The 17,722-nt window shown below is 38.9% G+C and overlaps 1 protein-coding gene across 1 annotated transcript in view; it reads left to right on the forward strand.

Moving 5' to 3' along the window:
• Positions 1-9,855, forward strand: part of CWH43 (cell wall biogenesis 43 C-terminal homolog) — a gene marked incomplete at both ends in the record, with an annotated part of 44,918 nt that extends 35,063 nt beyond the window's left edge. Inside the window, 3 exon segments of the mRNA XM_079710951.1 lie at positions 1,809-1,870; positions 6,793-6,948; positions 9,777-9,855. Of these exon segments, the coding sequence (XP_079567077.1) occupies positions 1,809-1,870; positions 6,793-6,948; positions 9,777-9,855 (297 nt within the window).
• Positions 9,856-17,722: the final 7,867 nt, after the last annotated feature.

The following is a 17,722-nucleotide window of genomic DNA, read 5'->3' on the forward strand; positions in this document are numbered from 1 at the left end:
GCTCAGTGGCCATGGCTCACGGGCCCAGCCGCTCCGCGGCACGTGGGATCCTCCCGGACCGGGGCACGAACCCGTGTCTCCCACATTGGCAGGCGGACTCTTAACCACTGTGCCACCAGGGAAACCCTGCAGTGGATTCTTATATAGCTTTTTCTATTAGGAACTTTATTAATGCAGAGAGGAGTTTTAATCATAAATGCTTGAGTGAACAGATATTTCTCTTTAAGAAATGAATATTTAAATTCCGCAGTCTTAAAATCTGAGAGCAACTTTTTTTTTTTTTTTTTTTTTTTGCGGTACGTGGGCCTCTCACTGTTGTGGCCTCTCCCGTTGCGGAGCACAGGCTCCGGACGTGCAGGCTCAGCGGCAATGGCTCACGGACCCAGCCGCTCCGCGGCATGTGGGATCTTCCCAGACCGGGGCACGAACCCATGTCCCCTGCATTGGCAGGCGGACTCTCAACCACTGCGCCACCAGGGAAGCCCTGAGAGCAACTTTTTAAAACCTAATAAAATAAAAAGATAGTAAAACATATTCATAGTTGATTATCCCCACTATATACAGGTGAATGATAAATTTTTATCTCTTCCCAAGGCAAACCAGAACAGTACCTTTAGAATTTATTTGCTTTTTTATCATTAAAATTTATTACAATTTTTCCATGTATACAGAAGTCATAGTTGATATGTGTGTGATATGTAAGTAATAGTAAAGATTAATTAATAAGCATTCATGTGTCCACCACCAAGCTTAAGAAAAAAATCAATACATAATAAATTGTGGTGTGTTCTTTGTGATTTAAAAATATTTTTAAATTAAATTTTAATAGTAAAATTTAGTCAGCATAGTCAAAAGTCAGGTATATTTTTTATTTTATTTTTTTTTTATTTTTTTATTTTTTTATTATTATTTTTTTTTTGCTGTACGCGGGCCTCTCACTGTTGTGGCCTCTCCCGTTGCGGAGCACAGGCTCCGGATGCGCAGGCTCAGCGGCCATGGCTCAGGGGCCCAGCCGCTCTGCGGCATGTGGGATCTTCCCGGACCGGGGCACGAACCCACGTCCCCTGCATCGGCAGGCGGACTCTCAACCACTGCGCCACCAGGGAAGCCCCAGGTATATTTTTTAAAAGAAGAAAATGAATATTTCTTTAGTATAAAAGCTCCATATTTAGAGTTTTGCTGACACATTATAGAAAAAAATGTTTATGTTATGATTTTCTGATGAAAAGTAACACTGGTCTCAAGCTTTCAACGTCAAATAGACTCATGATTACTTCTGAAACGTGTGTTGCCAGTGACTCAATTTAACAAACAGACTGAGCTCCTGCCAAATGCCGGCCTTCATGCTAGGAACCAGGGAGCCCAGGTGATTGAGTCTTTCTGCTCAGGAAGGGGAGAGTGGAGACATCTAAACAATGAACTGTACAGAGTGGTGTAGGTGGTGCTCATAAAGGACTACACAGGATGACTGATGAGCATGCAGTCAATTCTGCTTGGGATGAGAGACTTGGAAAGCTGTGCGGAGCCAGTACTGTGTTGTGATTGCTGCCTAACTCTCTCTCTAGACCACCTTCATGTTTTACTCCCAGCATCTCATACTGGGGCTAGATGGGCATATGGTAGGTGCTCCAAAAATATCTATAGAATGAGTAAATGATTTTGACCTTAAAAAATCAGTAGGAGTTAGAGAAAATAGCATGCACAAAAGAAAGGCATATTTATTACTGTAGCTCACACATTTTCTTGGCAATTCAGAATAGAGCACCGTTTTTAATGCTTTAAACATTCTCTTCTCTCTTCATTATTAGGATATTGACAGCACAGATCAAGACAGATGGTGTGAATACATTATGTATCGAGGGCTGGTCAAGTAAGCATAGGTATTTGATTGTTGTTTTCTTTTCTTTTTCTTTCTTTCTTTCTTTTTTTTTTTTGGATTGTTGTTTTTCTTAATCTACTGTTATTGTGATCTTTTGGGTCTATCCTGGAAGGAAAAACTTTCTGGAAGCAATTAGTTAATTGTGTTACTTTTCATAGACATTGATTTGACTAGTTACCCAGCTTAACATTTTTTTTTTCAATGTATAGCCTAATGAGTTAGGAAGGAGTAAATGGTTAAGCAAATTAAGTTTAATTATACAAAGAAGATACTGTGTGAGTTATTAAGCATGATAATTATGTGACTGTCAGTACATGTTAGGAATGGCACCATTTTTGACTATATGCCATGGTGGAAACAGCATGGATCATGGGCTTGAATTCCAGCTTTGCCAGCTTCTAATCATGTAATCTTGGGTAAGGTAACTACCTTGTTGGAGCCACTACTATATTGTGGTGAGCTCTCAAGGTAGATTATATTTTTTAAAAATATCACCCATATCATCCCATATCAAAAAATGAATATTATCCATATATATGTAAAAATTCAAAAATACTGTAGCTGAAAGATCTCAGAATTCAAACACGTAACTGTGTAAATCTGTTTTGAAGGCAGTGTTTCTTTAAACAAAGCAAAGAGCAGTTTAATATCAAAAAAGGGACTAATCAGTCAATCATTTATTCAGCAAGTTTTTATTAAATACCTATTACATGATTGGCATTGTTCTAGGCATTGGGGATATAGCAGTGTTTCTTTAAACAAAGCAAAGAGCAGTTTAATATCAAAAAAGGGACTAATCAGTCAATCATTTATTCAGCAAGTTTTTATTAAATACCTATTACATGATTGGCATTGTTCTAGGCATTGGGGATATAACAGGAACAAAATAAAATCCTTGACTCATGGAGCTTCCACTCCAGTGGAAAGAGACAGAAAGTAAGCACGTAAGGAATAGACTATGCCAGGTGGTGATAAATATGATGAGAAGGATGAATAAAGCCAGGTAAGAAGGATGGAGAGTAACGAGGGTGGGCAGGGTCGCTGTTCTGATGGGGTGCTGTTCAGGCAGCAGCCCGAATGAGGGGGAGCCCGCCTGCATACATCCTGAGAAGAGCATCCAGGCAGAGGGAAGAGGAAGTGCAAGAGTTTTAGGAGGGCATGCTTGGTATATTTTGGTAACAGTGAGGAGGCCAGCATGGCTGGAGTAGAGTGAGATGGGAAGTGATGTGAGAGAGGTAAGGAGGGACAGATCTTGTTGACAGTGATGGATTCACAGGCCCCTCCACTTACAGGGTTCTTTAGTGGATGCAACATGCTGGAGACCATCCCTGAAACTCATCCTGAAATTCCGTTAGTACAGAATCTGTTTGGAGCTACTTGACCTGAGAACTCTAACTACCCTCCTTGGGGCAGTGCTGGGAACTGTGGGACGGTGAGGCCTTCTAGGGTGGACCTCTCTGGGCCTTAGTTCCCCCTCCATACAGAGCAGTTCATCACCCAGAGGCATCTTGGCATTGCCTGCCTGAAGAGGGGAGCTGGTGTGGAACTGATCACCCCTTAGGTAAACTTCTGTTTAAGATCTGTGATCTACATTGATGAAAGAAATGGTTGCCTTCTGGAGATGATATAGAATCACAGGGTCAACTTCTCTCCCTTTGGAGATATGGCTTGTTCACTTATGAGTCACAGTCTGGTGAAAGCAAACCATTAGGTTCTACTGTTCTTTACCCCATTTGTCATTCAACAAGTATTGATGGAGCATAATGTATGTCAGCCACCAGGGGTATAGCACTGAACATTCAGAGAAGCATCCCTCAACTGGCTGAGGGAAGATAGTCAATGATTGGAATGATGGAGTCAATAATTCCATTGTGTCTTATTTTAGGAGGTGATAACTATAGTGAGGAAAACTTGAGCAGGATAAGGAACATCCAGAATATGGAGATGGGATGCAGTTGTAAATAGGGGCTTGGGTAGGTCTTAATGAGAAGTTGACATTAGAGTTAATATTTGAAGGAGTGGCCCATGTGGCTGTCTTGGAGAAGACCATTCCAGATAGAGGGACCAGCTAGTGCAAAAGCCCAAAGGCAGGAGGGCTGATGTTTTTGAAGAAAAGTGATATTCATGGGGCAGGAGTGTGTATATGGAGTTGGAGGTAAAGGAGGTAAGTGGGGAGTGTATGGGCAGCGAGGGAAAGAAGCAGGTCTTGTGGACTCTTATGAAGGACTTTGGATATTACTTAGTAAATTGGTTCCTGGATAATTTCCTTGGTTCATATGCTTACTGAGGTGGCCAGGGAGGCCCCTGAGATGCTAAGCTCATTCTGGTTACACTAATAATTCAGAAACTCTAAAGACCCAGCACATGCCCATATGGCTGCAGGACAGATAGCTTGACTATTATTTTGGTGTTTCCAAAACATTAAGGTGGGAGGGAGCATGCTAGTTTTGTAAAGTATATGATATCTCAGATTGAAAACACTGCTTCTGTTTAAATTCATATTAAAGTTGTTGCTTTAATGGGGTTATTAGAATTTCTAGAAGACAGTTTATGATATAGACTGAAAAAGGTATATATTCAAGATGTAAAAATTGTTAGTTGCCAAGGGACAGGGGTATTTATAGTACCAGTACCCATAATAGTTAATCACTGGGATCTGTTTGTACATTTGTGGCCCAAGACCTTCTTTGTCTCTCCTTAGGAGAGTGGGATGGCAAATATATGTGTATATTTAGAAATATTTGGAGATATATATATTTACACATACATATAGTTACTATGACTGTCAGAGATGGTATAATAGTCTGCTTAGGCTGCCATAACAAAATACCATAGACTGGGTGGCTTTAACAACAGAAACTAATTTTCTCATGGTTCTGGAGACAGAGGGAAAGAGCATGCATGCTCTGTGATATCTCTTCTTTAAGGACACTAATCCTATTGGATCAGGGACCCAAACTTATGAACTCACTTAACTTAATTACTTTCTTAGAGGCTCTGTCTCCAAATATGGCTACACTGGGGCAGGGGGGTTAGGGCTACAACATATGAATTTTGGGGGAGGGAACACAGATGTTTAGTCTGTAACAGACAGGAAGGTAATTTTGAAAATACCAAAATTAATGAAGTTAGGACTACTGTTATTCAGTTTCTGTCCACAAAACCAATTCTATAAACTTTACCTTGATCATCTAATTCAATGCCCTGCTCCCAGTAGGCACTTGATAAATATTTACTGGACAACAACGAGAGAGTCCCTATTTTAGTAGAAGATTTGGATTGTCAGTTTCCTTATCGTCAAGGACTTTTTGAAGGCTGTGTCTATGAAATGGGTTAGAACTTTGATCTTAGAGATTTGGGAAATAAATAACCTAGATTTACTAGAGGCAGTGACATAGAATTACAGGGAACTGCACAGATTTGGGACCTGAGCTTAGACAAATGCATTAACCTGTCAGACAACTCAGACCCACATCTGATGCTATCATAACTCTTCTCTTACCTGCTGTGGTGGGCAGATTTGCTGCCTCCGCTGGTTCCAGCTCTGGGTTTCTGTCTCTATTTTGTATGGAGTTACAGGTTTTAAGTGTTCCTCCTACTGCCACTGTGGCCCAAGCCCCCATCGTCTTTTACCTAAATTGTTGCAGTGGCCTCCTAACTGTTCTTTCTGCTTTGACCCTTCCCTGGAGTCTGCTCTCTACACAGTAGCCACTGCATCTCTGCACAAAACTCCTTGGATTACCATTTCATTCTCAGAAGAAAATCTCAAGTCTGTCAGGAAGGCTTTGCATGATCTGCTGCCCCCATCCCCGTGCAAACTCAGGTTTCCCCTATGCACTCCACTCCAGTCATTGTGGAGTTGGTTCTCAGAAAAGCCAAGCGCATTCTACCCCAGGACCTTTGCATTTGCTGTTCCCATTCCCTAGAATGCCCTTCCTCCAATACCTGTATGGTTTGCTCTCTCACTTCATTCAACTTTTTGCTCAAATGTCACTTTGTCAGAGAGTTATGCTCTGACCATCCACTATAAAATAACAGCCTCTGCCACCTAGCATGCCCTGTCCTCTGTACTCTGCTTGTTCCCCCATAGTACTTGGGTACTGATCACCATACATATATACATATTTAATTTGTTCTCCCCAACTAGGATGAAAGCTCTATGAGGGCAAGACCTTCGTTTTGTTCACTGTTTATCCCCAGTACCTGAACAATGCCTGTGTGTAATAGGGACTGGCTATATGTATTTGTTTTTTAAATAAGTGAATGACTGAAGCTGACATTTTTAAAGAGGCAAAGTATAAATAAAATAAAATGAATTCTTGGCTGCTCATGGTTCTCCCATTTTTCCATGTGAGCTTCTTGATAACTATCCAGATAGATAACATCTACAAAATGCTTTGCATTTCCTGGAAAACCAAAAGATATAAGCAAAAACAAGATGTACAATTTTTTCAGACATGAAAATTGTGCAATTTTTCAGGCATTAAAAATCTTTTATTTTAGATGTTTCAATGTGAATGAAAATGTGCATGAGGTGTTTGGATTTTTTAAGGTAAGAAAGAATTTAGGCCTATGCTCCTGTCATTCTGAAGTATTCCTGCTGTTGACGCAAAACAAATGTGTGAGAGGCAATTTGTACAGACAGAAAATTCATTAGTGTAATAAAGTAGAGTAAGTTTGCCAAGTATGTTTAGTTAATTAAACCTATGTGCATATTCCTTATTCATTTATATCATAAAAGCAATATTTTGATAAATATTTAGAGTAATAAATCAATTTAATTCTAGTGATATACAGAGTAGAGTTAGAAATGGGAAATTGGCTTAATAATGAAGGTGTTATCTATAATACTAGATCTCATCAGATTTCTGTATGATAATAATATCTTTACAAACCATTTGTTTCTGCCACAGATTGGGTTATGCAAGAATCTCCCATGCTGAGCTGAGTGACTCTGAAATTCAGATGGCCAAATTTAGGATCCCTGATGATCCCATTAATTATAGAGACAACCAGAAAGTGGTCACAGACCCCAGGGAAGTTCCTGAGAAAATTCACTTCAATCCCAGATGAGTGAGTTCCTTTATGTTGTGAACTACAGCTATGAGATTGTCCATCCACTCTAGGGACCTAAATATTACCTCACAACGAGCTACAGATTAGATTCGGTTCTAGAGGTTTATTCATGTTAAGGGAGCTCCTGGTAAAGATTATGACATCCTACTTGGGTTGAAGTTATGATCCCTGCTTTCTGGGATAGAGAAACGTGTTGAAGTCCTAACCTCAGGCAAAAAAGATCAATGACACCATCATAATAGCTAATATTAAACTGTTTTTGTGTCCTAGACCCTGTTCTAGATGTGTCATGTGTTGTCTCGATTAATCCACATTGGATCAGTCCTCTTGTTATCCCCATTTTAGAGGTAAGGAAGCCTAGGCCGAGGAACATAACTTCATCAGGGTTACGTGGCTGGTCAGTGACAGAGCCAACAAGTGGGAAGGAAGCCTGTTAGCATCATTGGGTTGCTGTGATTCTCAGTGCTGGCTGCACTTAGCCTCACCTGGAGAGCTTTTAAAAACTCCCTCTGCCTGGGTCCCACCCCAGACCAATTCATCAGAACCTCTTGGTGATACATGGGCTTTGGGTTAAAAAATAATCTTTCCAGGTTATTCTGATGTGCAGTAAGGATTGAGACTATGGAGAGTGGATTATTTATTTCCATTACAGGTACTCTACCCTCTGAAATATGTTGGGTGTTGTTTAGTTTTAAATAGAGGTTACCTGAGAAATCTATTTGCAGCAAAACATGTGATTTGGAGTAGTTGCTCTTTTTTCTTCCCATGACTGGATAATGAGAGGAAATGTCTGCCTCAAACCAGACCCAGAACATGTTATATACCTTGTTAGTATTATTTGACATTTCTACTACTCTTACCAGCTAGTAGCTATAGAAACTTCTCAGATGTCATTTTGTTTGGGGGGGGAAATGACATTTATCCATTCTCTTTTTCTTCCTTGTCTCTCCTTACAAGAAAAGACTGTATCAAAGTGTAGGCAGCAAACGTAAGGAGAGCTATAGGCAAGTCTTGATTTGCTTCAGTCACTGTATTTGATCTTGCCCTTTGTAACTGCAATGTAGCTATGAAGAGCATGGGCTCTGGGGAAAAGCTGCCCAGTTCAGACCTTCACTTTTTGCCAGTGAACAGCTGCGCAACTGTGAGCAAGTTGCTTAACCTCTCTAAGCTTCAAATCTCATCTGCAAAATGGGAAAAATAGTAGTGCCTGACTCCTAAGTTTTTTTGAGGTTTGAATGACACACAAAGTTCTTAAAATAGTGCATGGTAAATCCTCCAGAGCCAGTAGCTGCAATAGCATCAACAGTATTTGTAGCAGTAACAGTAGAAATAAAACAGAAAGCTTCCCTCCTTTTGTTGACTGAGGTGACTTCTTAAATGGAAGCTCAAAGATCTGGGAAGAAAAAAAATTTCCTGTTTCCTTATTCTCATATCAGGAGTGTGGAGAAGTCCACATAAAATATTTTTGGCTAATCACAGCTGCAGATTGATCCACACCAACCGTGAAGGGTGCTTGATCTGCTTTCTCACTCAGTTTAATTATGAAAATAACAGAAGTATAAGTAGAAGGTCTGCTTTAAAATTCCTTGTAAAATATATACTTATGAAAATTTATAAAATAGAAATAATCAAAGAATCACAAAAAATCCCATTCCTTAATTCAACAAACATCCATTAAGTACCATGATGCCAGTACCATGCTAGGCCTTATGCTGGAAACTGAGGACGGAGTGGTGAATAAGACCAAATCTTTGTCCTGTGCAGCTTATGTTTTAGTGGGGAGATAAGCAATTCAAAGATTATCACCGGTAATATTTTTGGATACATCTTTGCTTTTTTATATGCATATATATCTATATATCACACAATTATCCCAACTTTGTAAATGTATGAAACATATATATGTGTATGTGTGTTCATTCTATTTGTTAATCTGATTTTTTTTACATCCAAACAGTATATGATGAACTTCCTTCAATAATAAAATACTCTTCTGAAAATATTTTTAATGATTGTATAATATTCCATTGTATGGATATACCAAACTTAGCTAACCAATAGTTTTATTGCACATTTAGCCTTTCATTATTACAGAAAGTCTTCCAGGGACTCTGTATCTTTGGGTATATCCTTGATTTCTTCCTTAGTACTTGGTTCTAGTCATAGAATAGTACAGTCGAAGGTTATGCAAAATTTTAATATCCCTTATTGTTGTTTTGAGATGACAGAGTAAACAGATCTCCTACCTCCTACATTATTGTGGTCATTTGGATATTGCAATTTCTGATTAAGAAAAGGAAGTCATAGCTTCCTTTCCAGTGCCTTTTGTGTTTCATCATACCAACCAGAGCTATATAATTACCTAATTATTCATTGGCAAAGTAAATCATTAATCTGTAGCACCTGAGCACTGTAAGAAGCCTTAGAAATTGCAATTTTACCAAAATAGATTTTATAGATGCGTAAATATAACATGAATAACATCCCTTCACCTATAAAATGGATATTATTCCAAACGAGAAAGGGAGAAAATCCAGATTTATTTTTCACAAATGTTATCAGCCAATAATTCTCAAATAGTTGTGCTTTTGGAATGATCCATAATCATGGAATGAGGACTTTGAAGGTTAAAATTTAGTATGCCTTTTCCATAGGCATGAATCCTTTTTTTTTTTCTTCATTTGCTGTTTTATAAATGAATCATATCTCTCCTGGTTTTATGATAGAAAAGTAAAACCACAATAGATTATGGTTAAATTTTACATAAGAACATGTCTTTCGGAATAGTTTTTACATATCAATTACTTTTTTTTTTTTTTAGATTTGGATCTTACAAAGAAGGACATAATTTTGAGAACAATCATCATTTTCATATGAGTACTCCCAAATACTTTTTATGAATTATTTAAAACAGGAATTCATTGACCACACAATCCTAAGGGAAATAAAAATATAATTATAAGATAAAAAGAAGAGATGAACTAAAGTGGGAAACTATACACCAAAAAACCCTTGATTTTGAAAAAATATGGTATCTATGCAGTGGGAAATTCTATCAATTTATAACATATATTGCTAAATACAAGCATTTCTCCAAATTGTTTTTCTTAAATATTTGATAAAAAATAGAATGTGAGGTAACCTAAGAAAGTTTTACTATGAGAGAGAAAATAACAAAAATGTCTTACCTTTTTTTTTTTTTTTTTTTTTTTTGTGGTACGCGGGCCTCTCCCATTGCCGAGCACAGGCTCCGGACGCGCAGGCTCAGCGGCCATGGCTCACGGGCCCAGCCGCTCCGCGGCATGTGGGATCTTCCCGGACTGGGGCACGAACCCGTGTCCCCTGCATCAGCAGGCGGACTCTCAACCGCTGTGCCACCAGGGAAGCCCATGTCTTACCTTTTTTTAATGCTTAAAAATAGGAAATGGATTTTTTGACGAGCTGGAAGGATTACTTACAGAAATCAAGCAGCCTTACATCCCTTTTGGAACAAAGCAGGGGAAAAAATGTTTAAAGATTAAGTCTAATTGTTAGAAGAATAATGTGTACATATAACTGTTGTTGACTCAGCAGCTGCAGCATGCCCATTGCCATCCTTCCCTGAGCTATGATAGCATTGTGTCTCTTCTCCAGGTTTGCATCACTCCCTGGCTGTACAGGACACGCTCTGTTGATGTCTCCAGTCAGTCAGGCGACCAGCTGTCAGGGAACATACCTCCGCACACAGAGGGGTCCCACAGAGAGAATTTTCTTCCCTAGAACCAAGCAGGTAGGTGATGGGGAGAATTCAGCCCAAAAGCATTATCTCCGTGAGGAATAGTGGTTTGAATGTTGTTCAGGGGCCACACATTACATCTTACAGCTAGAAGGGCCCTGAATGTTGTTTGATCTCTTGAGGCAGAGATAAAAATTCTAAGAGAATTTCCAAAGGTTTTATGTCACAATCTAAGGAGGTTCCTGGGATCTATTTAATAAAAACGTGTTGAGCACATCACCATATACAAAACACGATGTCATACTGTGGTGGTTTTAAATATGTCCACAAGTGATTTGGCACTTCCTTCAAAAGGTGGGGCCTGACTGGTCTCTTTCTGAGTGTGGGCTAGACTTAGTGACTCACTTTTGATGAAGGGAATAATGTGAAAGAGAGGGCATGTGACTTCTAAGCTTGGGTTTTAAAAGATTGTGGCTTCTTCTGCCTCAGTCTCATCCTCTTGGATATGAGAGAAGCCAGGTGCCACATCATGAGCCTCCCTGTGGAAAGGTGGGGAGAGACTGAGGCCTCTTGCCAACAGCCATGGGAGTGAGCTACCTTAGATGCGGAAACTCCAGCCTCAGCCAAGCTTCAGATTGTACTTCAGCCCTAGCTCACATCTTGACTGCCACTCATGAGAGACCCAAGTCCAACCACCTGGCTTAGCTGCTCCTAAATCCTTAACAGATAATAACTGTTGTTTTAAGCCATCTGTGTTCAAATCTTCCTCAACTTATGATGGAGTTATGTCCTGAAAAACCCATGTAAATTGAAAATATTGTAAGTTGAAAATGCGTTTAATACATCTAACCTACCAAACATCATAGCTTAGCCTAGCCTACCTTAAAGGTGCTCAGAACACTTACACTAGCTACAGTTGTGCAAAATCATCTAACACAAAGCCTATTTTATAAAGAGTGCTGAAAATCTCATGTAATTTACTGAATACTGTACTGAAAGTGAAAAACAGAGTGGTCATCTGGGTACAGAGTGGTTGTAAGTGTGGGTTACCCTGTGATCGTGTGGTTGACTGGGAGCTGCGGCTCACTGCCCTGCCCAGCATCATGAGAGAGTATTTGTACTTCATATCACTAGCCTGGGAAAAGGTCAAATGCCAAAATTCCAAGTGTGGTTTCTACTGAATGCATATTGCTTTTGAATCATCGTAAAGTCAAAAAATCCTAAGTGGATCCATGGTAAGTCGGGGACCATTTGTATTTGGGTAATTTGCTCTGCATCAGTAAATAACTAACACAGCCCTTGAAACTATTCACATTTAGGGAACTCTGGGAACCTGGCAACAACAAACATATTTACTTAGCATCTATTATATCTATAGTACGGCACTGGGCACGTGATGGTGATAGGAGGTATCACTTAAGTGAAAAAGACACTGCCCTTTTCTCTGGATCCTCATCACCAAGTTTGGGAAACAAAAAGATACAGAGACATCTTGAATGGTAACTATTGACTGTTGACTCTCTATTGAGCCAAGTGCTTTACCAACATTATCTCCTAACAACAATACTGCAAAGTCATGTAATCCAGATGACAACTGGGGTCACTTTATCTTTTAGCTCTGGATAAGATGGACAGAACCCTCATACCACTCCCTCCAGAAGACAGTGTCCTCTCCCAAACATCTGTCAGTTGTGGGAAGTTAAGGGGCAAGTGACATATTTGTGGTCACCCCTCACACAGATCTCCTTCCACTGTCATAGTTCAGTTCATAGATGGTCTTGCGCTTGCATTTCTAACACTTTGATTATGCTGCAGTACAAGGAGAGGATGCACTTAATGCACCTAGCTGTGCCTGGCACTCAGCAGGTGCTCAGAATTTCCCAAAGTTCTGGGGAGGCAAATACACAGAGGCAAGGGCTGCTTCTGACTGTGCCAAGCCAACGGAGGACTCTGTTCTTTCCTTGAGTTCCTCAAAACAAACCAAGTAAAGCAAAACTACTCTCATCATGTGTTTTAGTGATAGCATAAGATTTGGAAAGACAGAAGGATTTAAATTATAAAAACTCAAAACCTCTTCAAGTAGAATTAGATATTCCCTTGTTTTACAAATCTTTTGTCTCTTCCACATCCTGAAGTTTAGGAATCTCCCTCTCATCTTCTCTGGTTTCCCACAGCTCCCCCAAATTTCTGTTCATTTCTAATGCACAGTAGATACTAGCTCTTTTTCTCAGTCTCTCGCTTGTTCATCTAGCGCTCAGGACCTTACTTTCCATCTCACAGGGCTTATCTGAGGTGGAGATTTCAATACACCTCTCTCAGTAAATGACAGAGCAAGCAGAAAGTTTAAACAACACAATGAACTTAACCTAACTGACATGTATAGAACAATGAGTGTCCCAAGTAACTTCAAATTACTCATTCAAGTGTACATGGGACATTTACCAAAACTGACCATATGCTGGAGCAAAAAGCAAGATTTAACAAATGTCAATTATTGAATTAATACAGAGTATATTCTCTAGTGACAATGAAACTAAGCTTAAATAACAAAAAGATAATGAGAAATCCTTAAATATTGGAATTGGATAATAAATTTCTAAGTAGTCCATGAGTCAAAGAAGAGATCAACATAAAAATTAGAAAATATTTTGAACTAAATATTAATGAAAATATGACATCAAGAGAAATAGAACCAATAGGAGATATGTATCTATATATAGATATATATGCACACACATATATGGATATATATACATCTATATATCTATAGGCTGTATATATAGAACCAATAGGAGATGGATATATATGTACATATATATCTCTATATACATATATATCCACATCTATGTATGTATGTATATATATATATATATATATATATATATATATATATATATATATATATCCATCTCCTATTGGTTCTGTTTCTCTGTAGAGACAGGCTTGATATGATATCAAAACTGAAAAGAATGTTAAATGGAAAATCATAGGCCCATCTTGATCATGTACATAGATATAAAATTCCTAAGCAAAATATTGGTAAATCAAATCCAGCATTGTATAGAAAGATAATATATTATTGACAAGTTAGGTTTATTCCAGGAGTTCAAGGTTAGTTTAACACTTGAAAATAAACCAGTGTAATTCAGAATGTAAAACCAGAAGTACCACAACAATGTATAAATGTAAAGATATATACAAAAAAGCATTTGATAAAACTTAAATACCCATTTATTATTTTTAAAAAAAACCTCTTAGCAAACTAGAAATAGAAGAAAAGTTTCTTGATCCAATGAAGTGTATCTACAAAATCTTACAGTGACCAGAACAACAGTGAATTACTGAATGCTGTCTTCTTGAGATGGGGCATGAGGCATGAATGCCTGCTATGATCACTGTTTTTGATACCAGAGGTCCTAACCAGTGCAATAAGGCTAGAAAGACAAATAAAGGGTATAAGAATTTAAAAAGAAAAATAAAATTGTCATTATTTCAGACTACATGATTGTTTTTGTGAGAAAAACCCATCAGAATCTACAGGTATACTTTTAGAATTACTGGAAGCATAAATCAAGTGGAAAACACACACATTAGGATGAACTGGAGAAAACTAGCATTGAAAAGAACTGCAAGCCTGCTTCAAATCATCTAAGTCCTCTTCCTTAAAGTGTGGCCCATGGACCATCGGCACTGGATTAGTCTGGCTTCTCCAGAGAAACAGAACCAATAGGATATACGTATATAGGAAGAGATGTATTATATGAAATTGACTCATGCAATTATGGAGGCTGAGAAGTCCTGCAATCTGCTGTCTGTAAGCTCGAGACCCAGCAAAGTTGGTGGTGTAATTCAGTCCAAGTTCCAAGGCCTGAACCAGGGAAGCCAATGTTGTAGATTCCAGACTGGGTCTGGAGGTCCATGAACCAGGAGTGCTGAGGGCAGGAAAAGGTCAATGTCCCAGCTCAAGCAATCAGGCAGGAAAAAAATCGGTGAATTCCTCCTTCCTCCACCTTTTGTTCTATTTAGGTCCTCAACGGATTGTATGATGACCACCCATACTGGGGAGGGCCATCTACTTTACTGAGTCCACGGATTCAAATGCTAATCTCATCCAGAAAACCCTCATAGGCACGTCCAGAAATTATGTAATCTGGGTACCCTGTGGCCAGTCAACACTTAAAATTAACCACCACGCTGACATCACCTGGGTTTTCTTTTTAAATTGTGGAGTCTCAAGGCTTGCCCAAATTCTACTAAATCAAAATTTTCACTTTAACAAGATCCACATGTGGTATGTATGGACATTAAAGTTTGAGAAGCCCTGATTTTAGTTGTCCCCCAAATCTCAAGCCCTGAACTGAAATGAAGGTGATTCTGGATGGCTTGTGCCCCTAGACACCTGGCAAAATAAGTAAATAACATATAAAATACAATTAACAATCCTCTTATGAGGAAGATAATAGATCTCAAATCATTTTTATAAATAATTCTTTCATATACAATGTCCAGTCCACAATCAAAGATGACAGAGCACACAAGGAGATAAGACACCCATAAACCACAATCAGCAGAAATAACAGACAAGGGATACAGACTTACTGAGGCTTTAGGTATGGGAGTTATCAGATATAGACTATAAAACAACTATGCTTGCTGTGTCCAAGGGCCTAAAAGCCAAACTTGAACATTCCAGCAGGAAAATTACACTTTTGTAAAACTATACAAAGTGACACAGCAGATTTGAAAAAAAAAAAAGAAAACTTCTAGAACTCTCAAAAATACTATAATTGAAATTAAGAATTCAGTGAACTGCTTTAACATCGGAATAGACAAATAACTGAAGAACTGGATGATAGGTCAGAAGACACTCAGGTCCACAGGTGGAACAGGGCTAGGGAATAGGTCCCAAGGAATAGGGGTAAGGGGAAAATTCAAATGCATCTGTTTAATATTTGCAAAGACACTATCCTTGTTCTCCATGTAAATAAACACATATTTAATAATCCCTTTATACCTTCATACAGTAGTGTGCTTCAAAGTATACACCTTTCACTAGTTTTAACAGAAAGTTCACAGAGCCCTGCTATTATGTAATCCCCTTTAACCTGATGATGATTATTGCAATGCAAGTCCAGGAACTCAGAGCACCTCTAACCAGCCCAGCCTTGCAGATGCTTGCTGTTGCCGAATCCTGGGGTAAAATAAAGGCCCTGATGTTTGGGTGGGGTGAGGGTGTTGCTGACCACAGTTTCTCTGATTGCTGGGCCCTTCTGAGAAGACTCACCTTGGAGTAGGAGGCTGATATCAGCCTGCTGTAAATTGCTAGGAGGGAAGGTTGCCATCCTGGGAATCAACGAGACTGCTTTGGAGACTTTGATAATGTGGCTGCACTTGAAATGATTGGTAAACTGGTATAATCTGTCAACCCAGCAAAATACAGTATGTTCTTAGCTCTCCTTTTAAGGTTTCTGAGGAAATCTATAGACCTAATTCCTCTTCAATTCCAGCTTACTTTATAGAGAAGTAAGGTATGCAGATTCCTTATGTTTGCACTGCTGCCTAGCAGAGTAAAACACTATATAAAAGTTTCTTTTTTTTCTTAAATTTGTTTTTTTGCAATAACAGAAACTCTCAAAGAGTATGTTTATAAACATTTTCTAACATTTCTGGCAGTTTTCCACTTAGATTTTTTTTTTCTTTTAAAAACTGAGTTAGCAAACAAGATATCAAATATGCTTCCCCCCACCAGATTCCTTTTAAATTTAAGATGAGAATACACTTGTTTCTTGAATACACCCTTAGTGGGACAGGTATTTTGGATTGAAGGTTTTTGTCTCCCCCAAATTCATATGTTGAAATCCTAACCCCCGATGTAATGGTATTAGGAGGTGGAGTCTTTAAGAGGTAATTAGGTCATGCAGGTGGAGCCCCCATGAATAGGATTAGTGCCCTTATAAGAAGAGACAAAAGAGCTTTCTCTCTCTCTGCCCTCCACCATGTGAGAATACAAGGAGAAAAAGGCCATCTGCAAATCAGGAAGAGGGCTCTCACCAGACACTGGATCTGCTGGCACCTTCATCTTGTATTCCCAGTCTCCAGAACTGTGAGAAACGTTTGTTGTTTAAGCCACCCAGTCCATGGTAATTTGTTATAGCATCATAAACTGACCAAGAGAACAGATCTGATAATCCAGTGAGTCTCAACCTGGGGTGGGGGTGGTCTGTAGATTGAAGAAGGCAGAGTGCCATGGGGGAAATGGAAACATCCAAATCTCTCCCCCTACTTTATAGTGGACATATTCTTAACAGCCAATGTCTCCTGCATTCTGGAGACCAGGCTCTCCTTTCTTCCCTGCTTGCCCTCCAACCAATTTTCTACTTAGTGGAATCTGACAATTCAGAGATGTGTCCTCTTGATTTCCATTCATTTCTCATTTGTTTTTTGAATACTAGTACACTTTAAAAATGATCAGATGGATTCTGGGGACAATGGAAGAGACAAGAAAAAAGGAGAGTGTTGATCTGCTGTATTGTGGAGTGGTGAATTTATCTTATTTTATACAGTTGGGCCAGTAGTTATTTTGATTTCAGTGTATTTGGGAAGCATCTGATTATTTTAGCCATAGCTTCTTATGAGCTAATAATACAATCTCTCTCCCTCTTTCTCTCTTAGTTAGATCACTTTAATCCGTACCAAGAAGCTCTGAGTTAATGCCGTAAGCTGCCTTCATTATGTGAGCAGCTAATAGGAGCAGAAACATAGTCAAGTAGTTTCAGAGTAAAGACATTAAAGAAGACTCTAGAATGGGAACCACCTAGTCAAGCATTGATTGATAATGCAAATAACCAGACACCCTTAATAAACTATAGCTTTTCTCTGCACTCAATATGTAGGCATAAGAGGCAATTCCTCGGAGAATATGCCCCTTTCAGAATCCTGAAATTCATAATCACAGGGCTGGAAGGGAACCTAGAGATCATGTAAATTAGCTCTCTTGTTTTGCAGATGACAAAATGAATTCAGAAGCTAGGTGCCTACACAAGGACATAGCT

This window comes from Hyperoodon ampullatus (assembly GCF_949752795.1).
Source record: "Hyperoodon ampullatus genome assembly, chromosome: 1".
In the NCBI taxonomy this organism is placed as follows: domain Eukaryota; kingdom Metazoa; phylum Chordata; class Mammalia; order Artiodactyla; family Ziphiidae; genus Hyperoodon; species Hyperoodon ampullatus.